Raw genomic sequence first — 13,133 nt, forward strand, 5'->3', positions numbered from 1 at the left:
AATAGATTTTTAAAATGATGTTTTAAGATTTGTTGACTCACAAAAAATACAAAACAATCCTTGACAGAAAGTATGAAAGACCATCTATATATTTGCAGTTTCATTTTGTTTCACTTTGCATTTGATATATGTCCACTTGATAGAGTACATTCTGAAAAATGTCCTAATTACCAGATAAAGAATGAAAAAATTTATACCACTGTGTTTTACAGTTCAAACCAACAACTAGCTACAATTCTACGACAGTATGTTTTTGATTTATGAAGTTCTGAGTTTCAATACATAAAGTGAAATAGAAAAAAATCTTAACACATACCTACAATCTTGAAAAACAAAAACAAGTGGTAACCTGCTCCAGCCCACTTCCTTTCACCTCTGGTAATTGGGGTTACATCAGAATGAGGCCAGCATGTTAGTTTCCATAGGTCCTACTGTGCACATATATATCAACTTTAAAGGAACTGATATAGTGAGAAGTGAGACAATCAAGTGAGACATTCATAGTTTATTCTGGTAGAGTAACTTTCAGGAAAGGTAATCTTTGAATAGCAGTGCTGGTTGCTTTCTTTAAACTGCATTATTATGCTATTCTCATTATACCAGTAAGAATAGGTGGCATCCCAATTTCCTAATGAAATTCAGTGAATAATGACATTTTAGGTCTGTTTATAAATGCTTGTATTAGGATTATAGATTGCACCTAAAATATACTCAACATTTATTTTAATTAAATTTAATTTAAAGTTATGAGGGCAGATCGAGACTTTGTTTCATCAATTATTTCAAGAAGAAGCTAATAGGGAACTCTAAAAGAAGTTGTTCAGTATCTGCACCGATACTTTAGGCAGGCTTCTGTCGTGGGCCTTACTTCAGGAGGCCTGAGAGTTTGAAGGTGCAGTATTTTCACTGTTCCAAAGATCCTGAGGTCAGTGTTGCCATTCCTGGGATCTGTTAAGCATCCATTTTATCTATAATCACTAATAAATCAATACAACCATAATCACTACAAGCAGAATTATATATATATAATAATCTTTGTTGGATGCATATATCCCAGCTATGGTCTTTCGTCCACACTAGTTATTACACAAATGTATAATGTAGACAAGTGTCACAAGTGTAACACTGATATGCGCCAGTGGCCAACTAAAGGGTATTATATGTGGAAGCGTAAAACTTTAGGACTTCAGTGCTTTACAAAGTGCAGAAAAGAGAGGCTGTGGTTGCTTGGTTGTGTACCTGCACACTTCCTGCATGAGCACAGGATGGTAATTATTGCTGTGCTGACTCTAACAGCAAAGTAACGTTGGCACAAAATCTTGTCATCTTTCTTTCTTTCTTTCTTTTTTCTGTCTGTCTGTCTGTCTGTCTGTCTGTCTGTCTGTCTGTCTGTCTGTCTGTCTGTCTATCTATATCTATATATATCTATATATATCCATCTATCTATATATATATATATATCTATATCTATCTATCTATCTATCTATCTATCTATCTATCTATCTATCTATATATATATATATATAGATAGATAGATAGATAGATAGATAGATAGATAGATAGATAGATAGATAGATAGATAGATAGATAGATAGATAGATAGATAGATAGATAGATAGATAATTGTTATATTCACTAAATAAGGACATGGATTCATCTTTCAGTTCAAAGTCACCCTGTAAAATGATGCTGGCATGAATGTGAACAGACAACGGCAAACACTGGCAGAGCCCATCATGGTTGGTAATCTGCTTTTTGGTCTTTCAGTCAACCACAGTTGTAACTGTGGTATGAAGTTGCGTGGCAGCTGTTATAAAATGAACTCATGATCATAACGGTAAGTTCACCTGAGAAAATCCAATGATAAAACCCCGTGGTCTCTCAGAAGAAGGAAAGGCATGAAAGCAACAGCGTTGGTGATATGCCTTGGTTTTTATACATGATCATTATTTTTCAGTCATAAATGCACTTTTTATATGAACCTCTGTAAAGCACTACTATAAATACTTTTCACCTAAAGAACTATACACTGTACATGCTAGACATATACTTAATGGATCTGACTCATTGTATAACTGGTTGGGGAATTGCAGTATGTGCCCGCTATGGGTAACTGTTTATCTCCCACTGGTAGCATGCGTGATGATTTTACTATTATGCATAATCTTGACTAAAAACACTACAACACTATGTCTCAAGAAAGTGAGAAAGGAACTGGAAATACTTGGCAGGGGGGTGAGGGGTGAGGAGCTGGTGAAAGAAGACTGAGAGAGAGGGCAAAGCAGGCTTTGCTAGCTGAAGCGACTCTGGTGCGTGGCGGTGGCCTCGAGTTCGCGAGTGCGGCGTGGGCGGCTACTGCGGTTAGCTGCCTGAAGGCGAGAATATGAGAGTACCGAGGGGAAAGGGGAGGAAGCTCACTCCTCCTGTTTTGTTCCGCCGTGCTTTGTCATCTTTTTTTTTTTCAGAAATGCAGTGACATGTTTTCCTTCTGCCATCGCAGTCGCAATCACAAGTGCACCTCTCAGAGTGGCTGAACTCTTATTGGCTAGATGGTGAGAACTGGCAGGCCAAGAACTGCATCAGTGCTAGAGCCACGGCAGGGTATCATGGAGGCAAGAAGCCTCACGATACAGGATGAGAGTGCACTAAACAAACCCCCTAAAACCACACTCCCATCACAAGAGGCCCCTATCTCACTCACCATCTATGAACAACAGCTTCATTGCTTTATCTTCACATAGCACTCTTCTGTACATACCATTTGAGAGCTCTCGGATGGTTCTCTCTCATCTCTCTGATCTCATTGCAGTCAGCTTCCTTTGTGCTCCTTGCTCTTCTGTGCCATATGCTTTACTGCTCTGCAGATTGAGCTGCTCCCTCTGGGAGAGTACAGATCTGGATGACCAGGCCTTTCCATGACCCCTACTGCTTCCTCAGCTTCAGAACTGGGCACAGAAAAGAAAGCAAGATGGCACTTATGAGACAGAGGTAATAAAATGACAGCTAAAGGGGGATTCATCAGATTAGCCATTGAATTACATTGGTGGAAATGGAGTAAAGGAAGTAAAAGAGACAGGGAAAGGTCAGGATATGCAAACAAGGGTTCTGAAGAAGCTATACTGCAGACATACTCTTGTCTGATGCTGTAGCATTCCACAGGTGTCAGCAAAAAAGTACAACAAAGACATAAAAACCACATGACTAACACACGTGACACTAGAATGAATAGAGTATGGCAGAAAAACACAGGAGCAAGGATTCTTTGCACTGTAGATATTGTAGATTTTGTTTACTCAGTTCTAAAAATGTGTTTGCACAGCTACATGTCTGATGACTTCCTGTTATTTAGATACCACAAACCAAGAGAAACACGAACCAGACGTGCAGTGTGTTTTAGCAATCTGTGACCGTTAGCAGTATTTGTGTATGGGAAAGAGTACAGAAACCAGTTCACAAGACTTCAGTCAACAAAGCCACAAAAAGCAGCAGAGAAAAGGAGGGAACAAAGGGAATGGAGAGACAGAGAAAGAGAGAGAGGGAGAGCGAGGTTAGAGCTGGGGCAGTGCACATATGCATGCAGGTTGGAACAGTATTTATGCTTTTATTACCAAAATATCATGTCCATGCACCTACACTACAGAAACTGGTTCCAGCTAAACTTGTTGACATGTATTTTTGGCAGTATTCAAACATGTTCATTTCACAATATACTTTAGTGCCAGGATTGTTGTGATCTAATGAGTAGACTGCGGTTTAACACTTTTAACATCCAGTTTAATATCCATCTGCCCCAGAAAATGCCTAATGTCAGGGGGCAGAAGTAGCAGGAAAGAAAGAAGAGGAAATGAGTGTGAGAGAGAAGTCTATACCTTTTTGGGGTTAAGGTTAACCCTTTTCAGCAAAAAACCAATGTAGACAGTACTTGCTTGTTTACTAATGCATACAGAGCTTATAGGACCCTGAGGTGAATGTGTTTTCTGACTCATAATTGTACTGGGTAGGTAAATTCTTCATCCATGTGTGGGGTAGGTCAAGTATTTTTGGGCAGGTCTGTTTAACAGATGTACAGGGCAGGTGTTTTAGGCAGGTGTGTAAGACAGGTGTATAAGGCAATTTAAGGGGAGCAGCAGCTGTTCTTGGGCATTCCTAGAAGGTTGACCTGAATTTTGTTATTTTTAAATAAGAGAAATACTTATTGGGACAGGAGGGTTTTACACAAAATCTTTTTAGTTATATAGTTTTTATATAAAGCACAATAGTATAATATAAACTGTTATTTATAGATTTAAAACTGATATATAGGCCAGCTCATCCAGGAATTACATTTTCATACCAGTGTTGAGATACACAAATACAATGTGATACTGTAAGGGTTGGTAGCAGGCCGAGGCCCCCTCCGGCCACCAGAGGGAGGCCTCGAGTCAACCATGCTCAGGCTTAACACCCAACAGCTGGGCTAGAGGTTATATAAGCCCACTGACCCAGCCATTCAGTGCTGGGTCTTTGCTAAAGTTTTGAGCCAAGCTCCTAGCTGCTAACTCTGGGTATTGAGGTCTGTGAGCCCTTGTGCTACGCCTCTTTTCTGCTCTGCGAGGGTGTCAATGTTTTTACACGTCCCCTCCCTTCTCCAGTTTTCCCCTCTCGAGTCTGTCTCTCTCCTGAGGCTTCCCTTAGCCATTCAAGTTCCTCCCTGTTTTGTTTGGGAAGTTTTAGTTTGAGTTTTCCCCAGTGCATCGGGGGTGCCATTTCTTCCCGTGGCGTTGTTGTCCTGTTTAGTTTTTTCCTTTTGTTTTACTTGATCCAAGCTCTAACTGTTCCGCAGACGGGCCCCCACTATTATTAGAGTGTGACCACCTTACAGATACAGATTCAAGATTTAAGACCACCTTACAGATACAGCATCACTGGTAGAGAAGCCTTCTGACTATAATGATCCATTCAGCTTTTAGATGCTTTTGAATAATTCAGTTATTACTCGTTCTTATTTATTTTTCTCATGTCCCTCTCCAAGATGCTGGAGCTTCACTTGTTATTACCAGGCAACACTGTCCAGGCAGAAATATTATGCAAACTTTGTAAACAGCAAATTCTTAGTTTTTGTTTAGACTACACAAATCCTCCTAATCTTACAGTTTATGACAGAGGTCAGAGCTCTGGAACAACAGCACAAGAAACTCCCTGCAAAATAATGTTAATGATATGCATTTTCCAAACTATTTATTCAAATATACCATAGGGTGGAATTTTATCTGTGAACAGGAATTGGATTAGTCACACACTGTACAACCTACAGATCATGAGTACACCATCAATGAAGTAAGCTCACCAGGATGTTTTGAAAGATGTATAAGATACGTGAGATTCTGAGCTTGGAACTCTAACTGCTCCCTAGGTGCTAAATGAAGACTGATGACACTGTAGATTCTACTGTACATTACAGGGCAAACAAATAAGAGATAATGACAAATTATAAAGGCCCTCTCAATTAAAAAACAAAAACAAAAACAACAAACAAACCTACAAATCTTTACAATATAATTCCAAACACATGACATGTAGGCAATTATGCAATTTCAGGGATTTCACAAATAAGAGGATTTGTTTGCTTCTGATATCTGATTTTACTGGTTTCAATGCTCAGGTCTGTTGAACTGCCAACAGAGGGCAGTATCAGCTCCCCAAAACTTCACATGAAAACATGTTTGGAATATTACACTGTATCACACAATGTAATGAAAATCGACACAGAAATGTTCAAAATGATAAATGGTCACTATATTCTTAATACATTTACATTCATGCATGAATACATCACTGAAGGACAATCATAATGCACAATGGTCTTTTTCATAGGCACTGAAAGTGGGTTAAAGCTCACAGACACCCACAGAACCAATAACTAATGATGTATACATGAGACAGACCTCTCTCCAGTGAACAAAAATTGATTGCTTCACAAGATTGGCAAAAATACATAATCAATGCAAAGAGGACATTATTGGTCAAGGAAACAATTTTGAACCAACAGCCTGATAGATTTGCATTAAGTATTATCCTTCCTGTTCATATAATAAAGAAATATATATGAAGACAAGAAAAAAACCTCACAAAAGATTCTGTAATATATACTTTGCTAGAAAAGACCTGTGATTGCTGGGGACTGTACATATTACTGTTATGTACATGATGACATGCAAAGTATAGACATTTAACAAAAAAAATGATAATGTATGCAAAGTTTAAATGCTCCCTTTCATCCTAAACTGTAGCATCATCCCCTATAGAACTCCACTTGCAAATCCTTTCCTGTCGGTACATAATAGATTCTTTCTTTATCTCTCCCTATGTAATAATCACCATTTCCTTACTCTGAAGAGAGAATCTAATATCTCAGCTCCCATTCCTTCTGTCTCCTACAACAGACCCCCTCTCTTCTCTCCCATTCAGCTTGTTTGTCCTGCTCATATTTCTCCCAGACAGTGTTTGTTAGGATAGCATAAGACACACGTGCTAGGAAAGTTCCAGCAGGCAAAGCCTCTCTCCAGAAGCCTGTTGATGTGCAGACTAAAGGAGCGGCTACAGACGCAGCAGTCCTCTTGGCAAGGTGAAAGAGTGGGCCTTATCTGGACTGAGGGAGTCACAGACAGCCACTGCAATGCAAGGCTTCCTGCTGCTTTAGCTGTCAGCAGCGGAGGGACCAGTTTTGCTGGCTGCTGCCTGAAGAGGAGCAAATCAATTTGTAAACAGTATCGAGGCAGTGCCGCTTCACTAAAAAATATGAGAACCCATCCCTGCACGAGCGCAGAGACCACAATAGCCTTTTAGTCAATAACTGTAAGGAAGTAGTGTATTAATATAGAGAAATATGATGAATATTAGGGCTGCACTGAAGCATATGACCTCATATCCGATGTGGAGCTCCACTTTCATACACATTATTATTATATGTATGATGAGAGGCTGGCCAGGTTTAACCCAAAGATTAACTGGATGATGGTGGGAGCTTGTTTATAAGATGGACAGGAAGGCAGCATCAATTTATGATAAAGTGTCTCAACACAACTGTTAGTCTGCCTGAAAGACTCTCGCTGGTTGCTGATGTATCCTTTTGTTTCATGGTCTGTGCATGCTGGTTAGTGTGCTGGAGAGAAGTGTGCTCCTCCCTGCTCTCCTGCAGGGCTAGAGTGCAGCAAGAGCTGCAGAGAGCCAAACAGGTCAGACTCGTGTGAGGAAGTGCAGGTTGAGAGAGGCAGGGATGTGTAGACTCTCCAGGCTCAGGGCAGAAGGTGTGTAGGGGAAGAGCACAGGATACGTGTGCTTGGTGTCCACCAGCAGCTGGTTGTTTTCTACTCTGTCTTGGAGATGATTCTGAAAGCAAAAACAACCATACTCATCATATACCCTTCCCCATGATGGGATCCAGCACTGATAATATATGTTGCACAAATGTTGGCTGGTGGTAAGAGTTATACTTGTATGTCTCTGATGAATGACACGGTGACTCTTTCCTCAAATTCATTGAGAGGGGTGTAAAGGTTGAGGATCTTTACAATCTGGAGAGAAAACCAGTGCAAGAATGAGCACTCGAGTTATGGACCATGACTGGAGAGAGGTATTAAAGCATGCATGCTGGTCACTACCTGTTGTGTGGTGAGCGAGGTACACATGGAGCAGATGGCCTCAACGTCCTGAGACGTCTTCTTCTTGACCTGCAGCAGCTGGGCAGCCTGGATGAGGGGTTCAATGGTGGCCACTGCTCCGCTCTGCTGCAGGTTCCGCCCTCTCAGCCACTCCTCCATCTGACTGACGTTGTACCTGAATGAACGGGACAGGAATCTGTGTTCATCAGTGCACACTTTGCATCATAAAGCAGCACAATATTTGGCCGCGCATGTCCGCAGGCACCGAAGCATAAAGTAGCATGTCCAGTTGCAGTACTTAAAACGGAGTGGTCATATTTGCCTATTAGGATAGTGTTTTGAAGTATTTGGGAGACCCACAAAATAAGGCATTTTCAATTATTCCCCCCCCCCCCCCACACTCCAGCCAAACCGTTCTGTCTTTGGAGCCCTACAACACATGGCCTGAGCCTGCAATGTGCTGGACAGCCACCAGCATGCCGTGCTTGCTGCCGTGCGATACCTGAGCTGCATGCCTGTGCTCCAGGAGCAGACATCTTTGCGCAGCAGCAGATTGTTGAGTGTGACCGCATTGATGCTGTAGAAGAGCTGGCGGATGACCTGCTGGCCGATCTCTGGGTCCAGGCCATGGTCCCTCATGATCCCGAAGAAATCACCCAGCTGCCTGATGAGGGCCTCCAGAGTATAGCCCCCAGGGCCCCCGCTCTCACAGTCCATACTGGAAGAGCGGTTCCTGTAGCCCATGGGCTTGACACCTGCCAGGCTGCCACTCTCCAGCATGGCAGACACTACCATGGTGAAGGATGCAAAATGTTGGGGGGGAAAAAAATTAATAAAATGTGTGTGTATATATATATATATATATATATATATATATATATATATATATATACACACACACATATATATATATATATATATATATATATATATATATATATATATATATATATATATATATATATATATATATACATATATACATATATACATATATATATATATATATATATACATATATACATATATACATATATATATACATATACATATACATATACATATATACACACACACACACACATTTTATTAATTAATATATATATAAGGGTGCATTTAGGGTAGAGAGGCCACATGGGGCTTACCAGAGCAATGGATCAGTGAAGTATTAATATAAGGGAGCAATATAAAATTAATATACAATTGTAACCACGGTAATATAAAACTGCATCTGCACTAACCAATCATGGGTTGCAGTATGCCCTCAGCTATTTTAATGAGCTGCTGGTAGATTTGGATTGACAGGTCACTTAGAACCTGCCGGTACTCTGCCAGGTCAAAGTTCTTCAGGCAATGCTCATTCTGTTTGGGTGTGTTCTGAGTCATGAATGCCTGTAAAACAAAGGCACACACATCTTAGTTATGACTAACCTCTTACAATCAATGACAATAATAAATACAATTCATTTGCAACTTGATTTTTTCTATAGCAAACTATAAAGAGGTTGTTGCCCTGTCAAGAGCTTAGCTCCAGTTTAGAGTTTTAGATATGCGTAAAACAGGTCAGATGCTATCACTGTGTCCTTAGAACATATGGTTTAAGGTGCACCTAAAGGATGGACTAAATCCAGCTGCAGTGTTATTTAAAATATAGCAGAGGTCAATTTATTTATTTTTTTTTAAGTCAAACCTCATGTTAAACCTGATGTGCACATGGTCTAGCTAAGGATTAACATTTATGGCATTCTGTAAACTATTCTAATACAATTTTTACCCAAAATAAGAAGTTAACCCCCACGACACTCCCCATATCCAAGAGTTCTGAGAACCTTTAGGCCAAAATAATGCATCCAGTCAATGCATCATTTCACCAGAGGACAGTGATCTTTTTTACATTCATCTACTACATCATGAATAACTTCTTTGACATATTGTATAAGGAACAATGGACCATGGCTAGTTGATTGATGTTGACACTTGTAATCAGACAGAGGAAATAACATGTATGCTGCAAATAAAAAAGACATTTAATAATAAAACGACGGAAGAATGACATTTATTATTATGGCATTTCACTAAGCAAATTTACATTATTAATTTAAAACATCAGTGAAAGAAATTGTGCAGTTGTTTGGAGATGCAATGTGATGTACTAATTTATTACATACTAATAACAAATATAGTATATCTGGTTTAGTGACATTTAAGCTGTAGAAAATGGCAAGATAAATTCTTACTTGTTTTGAAAAAGCAATTATGAATACACAACTAACCAATTAAGCTAATGGGAAAAAGCTCCAATATGTTTGCCAAAGCAAAATTAACTGAAAAGCCAAAAATGGCTCAGTTATCCACAGAAATCACAATATTTTACATTTACACATTTGGCTTTTGTATACAGATGTGACCAAACTAATCCTCTACTAATACATCAAATACTAATACCTTACAGTGATGCTGTAATGAAGAAGGGTAGAACTAACTCACCTCATCTCCGCTGTATTGCTTCAGACAGTGCAAGAGGCGACTAGTGTTAGCCAGCCAGAAAGAGGTCATTTCAAAGTCACTGTTGTGTTTCTGCAGAGCACAATTTTTATATAAATGAATGACAATGTTATTTAAGCATCAATTGTTTTATATAAAAGTTATACACTTTATAAATAATATGTAAAAGTAATATGTAATTGTCTAAAGACACATTGACTGCCAGTGAGATGTTTGTGTGGATGAAGATTAATTTACTGTGAAAGTGAACCCTTTCTATGGAAACACAACTAGGAGATACTCACCTTAAGAACCTTCTTAATAGCATTAATGGTTGAGGTGAGCAGTGAGTGCACTTTCTGGTCATCATTGATGTAGTCAGAGTGGCGGATGCACATGAAGAGGATGTAGGCTGGGAGACAGGGGACCGTTGCTGACACAGCTTGGGGCTTCATGTCTGAAAACACAGACATGACACATATCCTATACCACAAAAATAGGTCACTTCACATCCTTTACAGCGTTAGCAGGACACATGCAGACGCAACTCGCTGATGATGTTTGTGCAGCCTCATGCTCACCAGTGATGAGGGTCATAACCAGCAAGGACTCATCCTCTTTGTAGTACTCCAGCATGCCCTCGAAGTCCTTCTCCTTCCTCTGCACAGTCACCTGCCTGGTGAGCTCAGGTCTACTCCTGCTTGCCTGCAAGGCTGCTGCCTGACCCACTGCACAAGGACCCCACACCACATTCACAACGCATAACAGTAAGGCACCTCCGCTCAGATACATTCCAAATTGCACAAAGGGATGAAAAGGCATTTTCAAACCTTCAAGCTCCTGAACTTTCTTGTAGTAGATCTTAAGCTGCTTTTTAAGCTTCTTCTCATTCTTCTCTAGCTTCTCTACAATCTCCTTGAGATCCTGGAATAATGTCATCAACAAATCAAGATTGATAGAGTGAATTTAAGCTTTACTTAATGTATTTAATTAATTCTGTTCTGTAGAAATAAATGCAAGATAACCCATGCTGCAGTGTGATCCTAATGAGGTGCGAGTGGTGAGAGGGAATGAGATGTCTCACAAGATTTTCGTTAGTGAGGCGGGTAATCTCCTGCTGAACACTGAACTCCACCAGGGCATCTGGGGGGAGGGAGCTGAAATGATTCAACATCTCCTGCTTCTTCTCCAGGTCTTCTTTCAGCACCTCGATTTGGGTGTGCAGAGCTTCCAGCTCATCTTGATACTTCCGTGACTGAGACTGCAGCTGTGCCTCCAAAAGCCTTACAAACATTTGCAGACACACGCAGATACATGCACCCACATATACTGAATAAATACTGCATATACTCACACATATTGTAATAAGATTAAGTATTCATTCCAAAGCCAACAAAAAGGAAAGTTTCTCATGAAAAGTGACAGAATAGAGAACAATCCAGAATTCCATTTTCCATGCCAGCAACACAGAGAAGGTCTCAGCTAAACCAGGGTCATAAGTATTATAAATAGGTGCTACTTATCGGCATTAAAAAGGTTCACGGAAACAAAAGGAAGGAGCAGCAAGCAGAAAATGTAAAGCGCAAAAAGCCCAACCTGGCTACTTGTTTTAGCCCCCGATAGGCCAGACCAAGCTCTCCATCTTCATTCACATAACCCCAGTCTTGCATTCTACTGGTGACCAAGCAAAGAGAAAACCAGGCAGCAGCACAGAAGGAATGAGAATGCAGAGGAGAGCAAAGAGAAGAAAGCAGTTAGTTATGCGAAAAACAAATTAGCTGGGTAGAGGAGATCAAACTAACACTGTTATCATACAGAGAAGCTTTGGGGTATTAGGAATATTTGCCCTTGAGCTAAACTATGACACTCAGAGGGTACGAAATAATTTAACAGGTTTTAATTCTGAACATCTAAACTAGTAGGCTTTTCAGCCTCTCAGCACTTTAATGTTCTTTTTCACTCAGTGCCTAAAACCAAGCAATGCCTACAGGGATAGGAAGACTGCCCCTCTTTCCCCACTGGGCAGTGGTACCTCAGTGGTTAAGGGAGCCAACTAATAATCAGAAGGTTGCCAGTTCAAGCCCCACCACCACTAAGTTACAACTGTTTATCCCCTAAGCAAGGCCCTTAACCCTCATTTGCTCACATTGTGTTCAGTCATAATTGTAGGTTTGTTTTTTTTAATTGTAAGTTGCTTTGGATAAAAGCATCATCATCTACATAAATGCATGCATGAGAAACTGCTTTAGCTCTGATGGGGATGGGGTTCCTAAGGAAGACTCTTTCTAGAGTCCTAGAACAAAAAAACATATACCCTGAAAACTTAGGATGGATATCGCTTACTGTAATAGGGTGTGCAACAAAATTCACTGATGAAACTATTTATAAAAGTAATCACCCCACCAATATAGTAGGCTGAAAGGGGTTGCATAGAGTAGTCACAGCTAAACATGTAGTAAGGACCCCAGGAACATCTCCAAGGTTTGAGAGGAATACTGAAAGTATAACTACAAGCCAAAGCCTGGCTAGCCCCGCTTGGCTATCGGGACCTTTACTGTTCCAACGATCCCAGTAACGGTGAGGAGGCAAGAGCATGGGAAAAGAGGAAAGGGAATGGGCAGGTTTTAGAGGGAGGTTTTAAAGCCCTCACGGGTTCATGGTGCTGGTTACTGACCTCTTGGACTCACTGAAGTCCTGGTATGCTTGCAAGGATTCCTCCTTGTCTACAGGTATTTTGCTGTTGGGACATTCTGAGATGTCACTTGAGTTCTATTAGGAAAGGACATAAAGCCATATTATACAGAAAGGTACTTACAAGTGCATTTTCCATTACATTCCACTAGTTGTAAAACATGCTTGCAAGCTTTAATGACATTGTAGAAAGGATCAAAGTATGGCCTTGAATCCATTAATATAGAAAATTACAGGAGATAACATGTATAGTAAGTAAAGATGAAAATTAATTTAACATTTTTTTCCTTTTTAAAACTTCCTGACTGAATACATTAG

The 13,133-nt window shown here is 40.1% G+C and overlaps 1 protein-coding gene across 5 annotated transcripts in view; it reads right to left on the minus strand.

The window, feature by feature from the left end:
• Positions 1-5,202: 5,202 nt before the first annotated feature.
• Positions 5,203-13,133, minus strand: part of myo5b (myosin VB) — a 38,481-nt gene continuing 30,550 nt past the window's right edge. For 3 of the 5 annotated variants that reach the window (XM_081719722.1, XM_081719720.1, XM_081719721.1), the window contains 11 exons: positions 12,799-12,893; positions 11,209-11,407; positions 10,955-11,048; positions 10,706-10,852; positions 10,430-10,581; positions 10,128-10,217; positions 8,882-9,032; positions 8,143-8,428; positions 7,641-7,815; positions 7,473-7,553; positions 5,203-7,368 (listed from right to left, as the gene is read on the minus strand). In XM_081719722.1, coding sequence (XP_081575848.1) covers positions 7,216-7,368; positions 7,473-7,553; positions 7,641-7,815; positions 8,143-8,428; positions 8,882-9,032; positions 10,128-10,217; positions 10,430-10,581; positions 10,706-10,852; positions 10,955-11,048; positions 11,209-11,407; positions 12,799-12,893 — 1,623 coding nt within the window. In that variant the 3' untranslated portion in view covers positions 5,203-7,215. Of the gene's footprint in view, positions 7,369-7,472; positions 7,554-7,640; positions 7,816-8,142; positions 8,429-8,881; positions 9,033-10,127; positions 10,218-10,429; positions 10,582-10,705; positions 10,853-10,954; positions 11,049-11,208; positions 11,408-11,720; positions 11,799-12,798; positions 12,894-13,133 lie in introns of those variants that run through there. The other 2 variants (XM_081719724.1, XM_081719723.1) reach the window with 2 other exon arrangements.

The sequence above is a fragment of the Electrophorus electricus genome, chromosome 8 (assembly GCF_041902795.1).
Source record: "Electrophorus electricus isolate QZ-2024a chromosome 8, ASM4190279v1, whole genome shotgun sequence".
NCBI lineage: Eukaryota > Metazoa > Chordata > Actinopteri > Gymnotiformes > Gymnotidae > Electrophorus > Electrophorus electricus.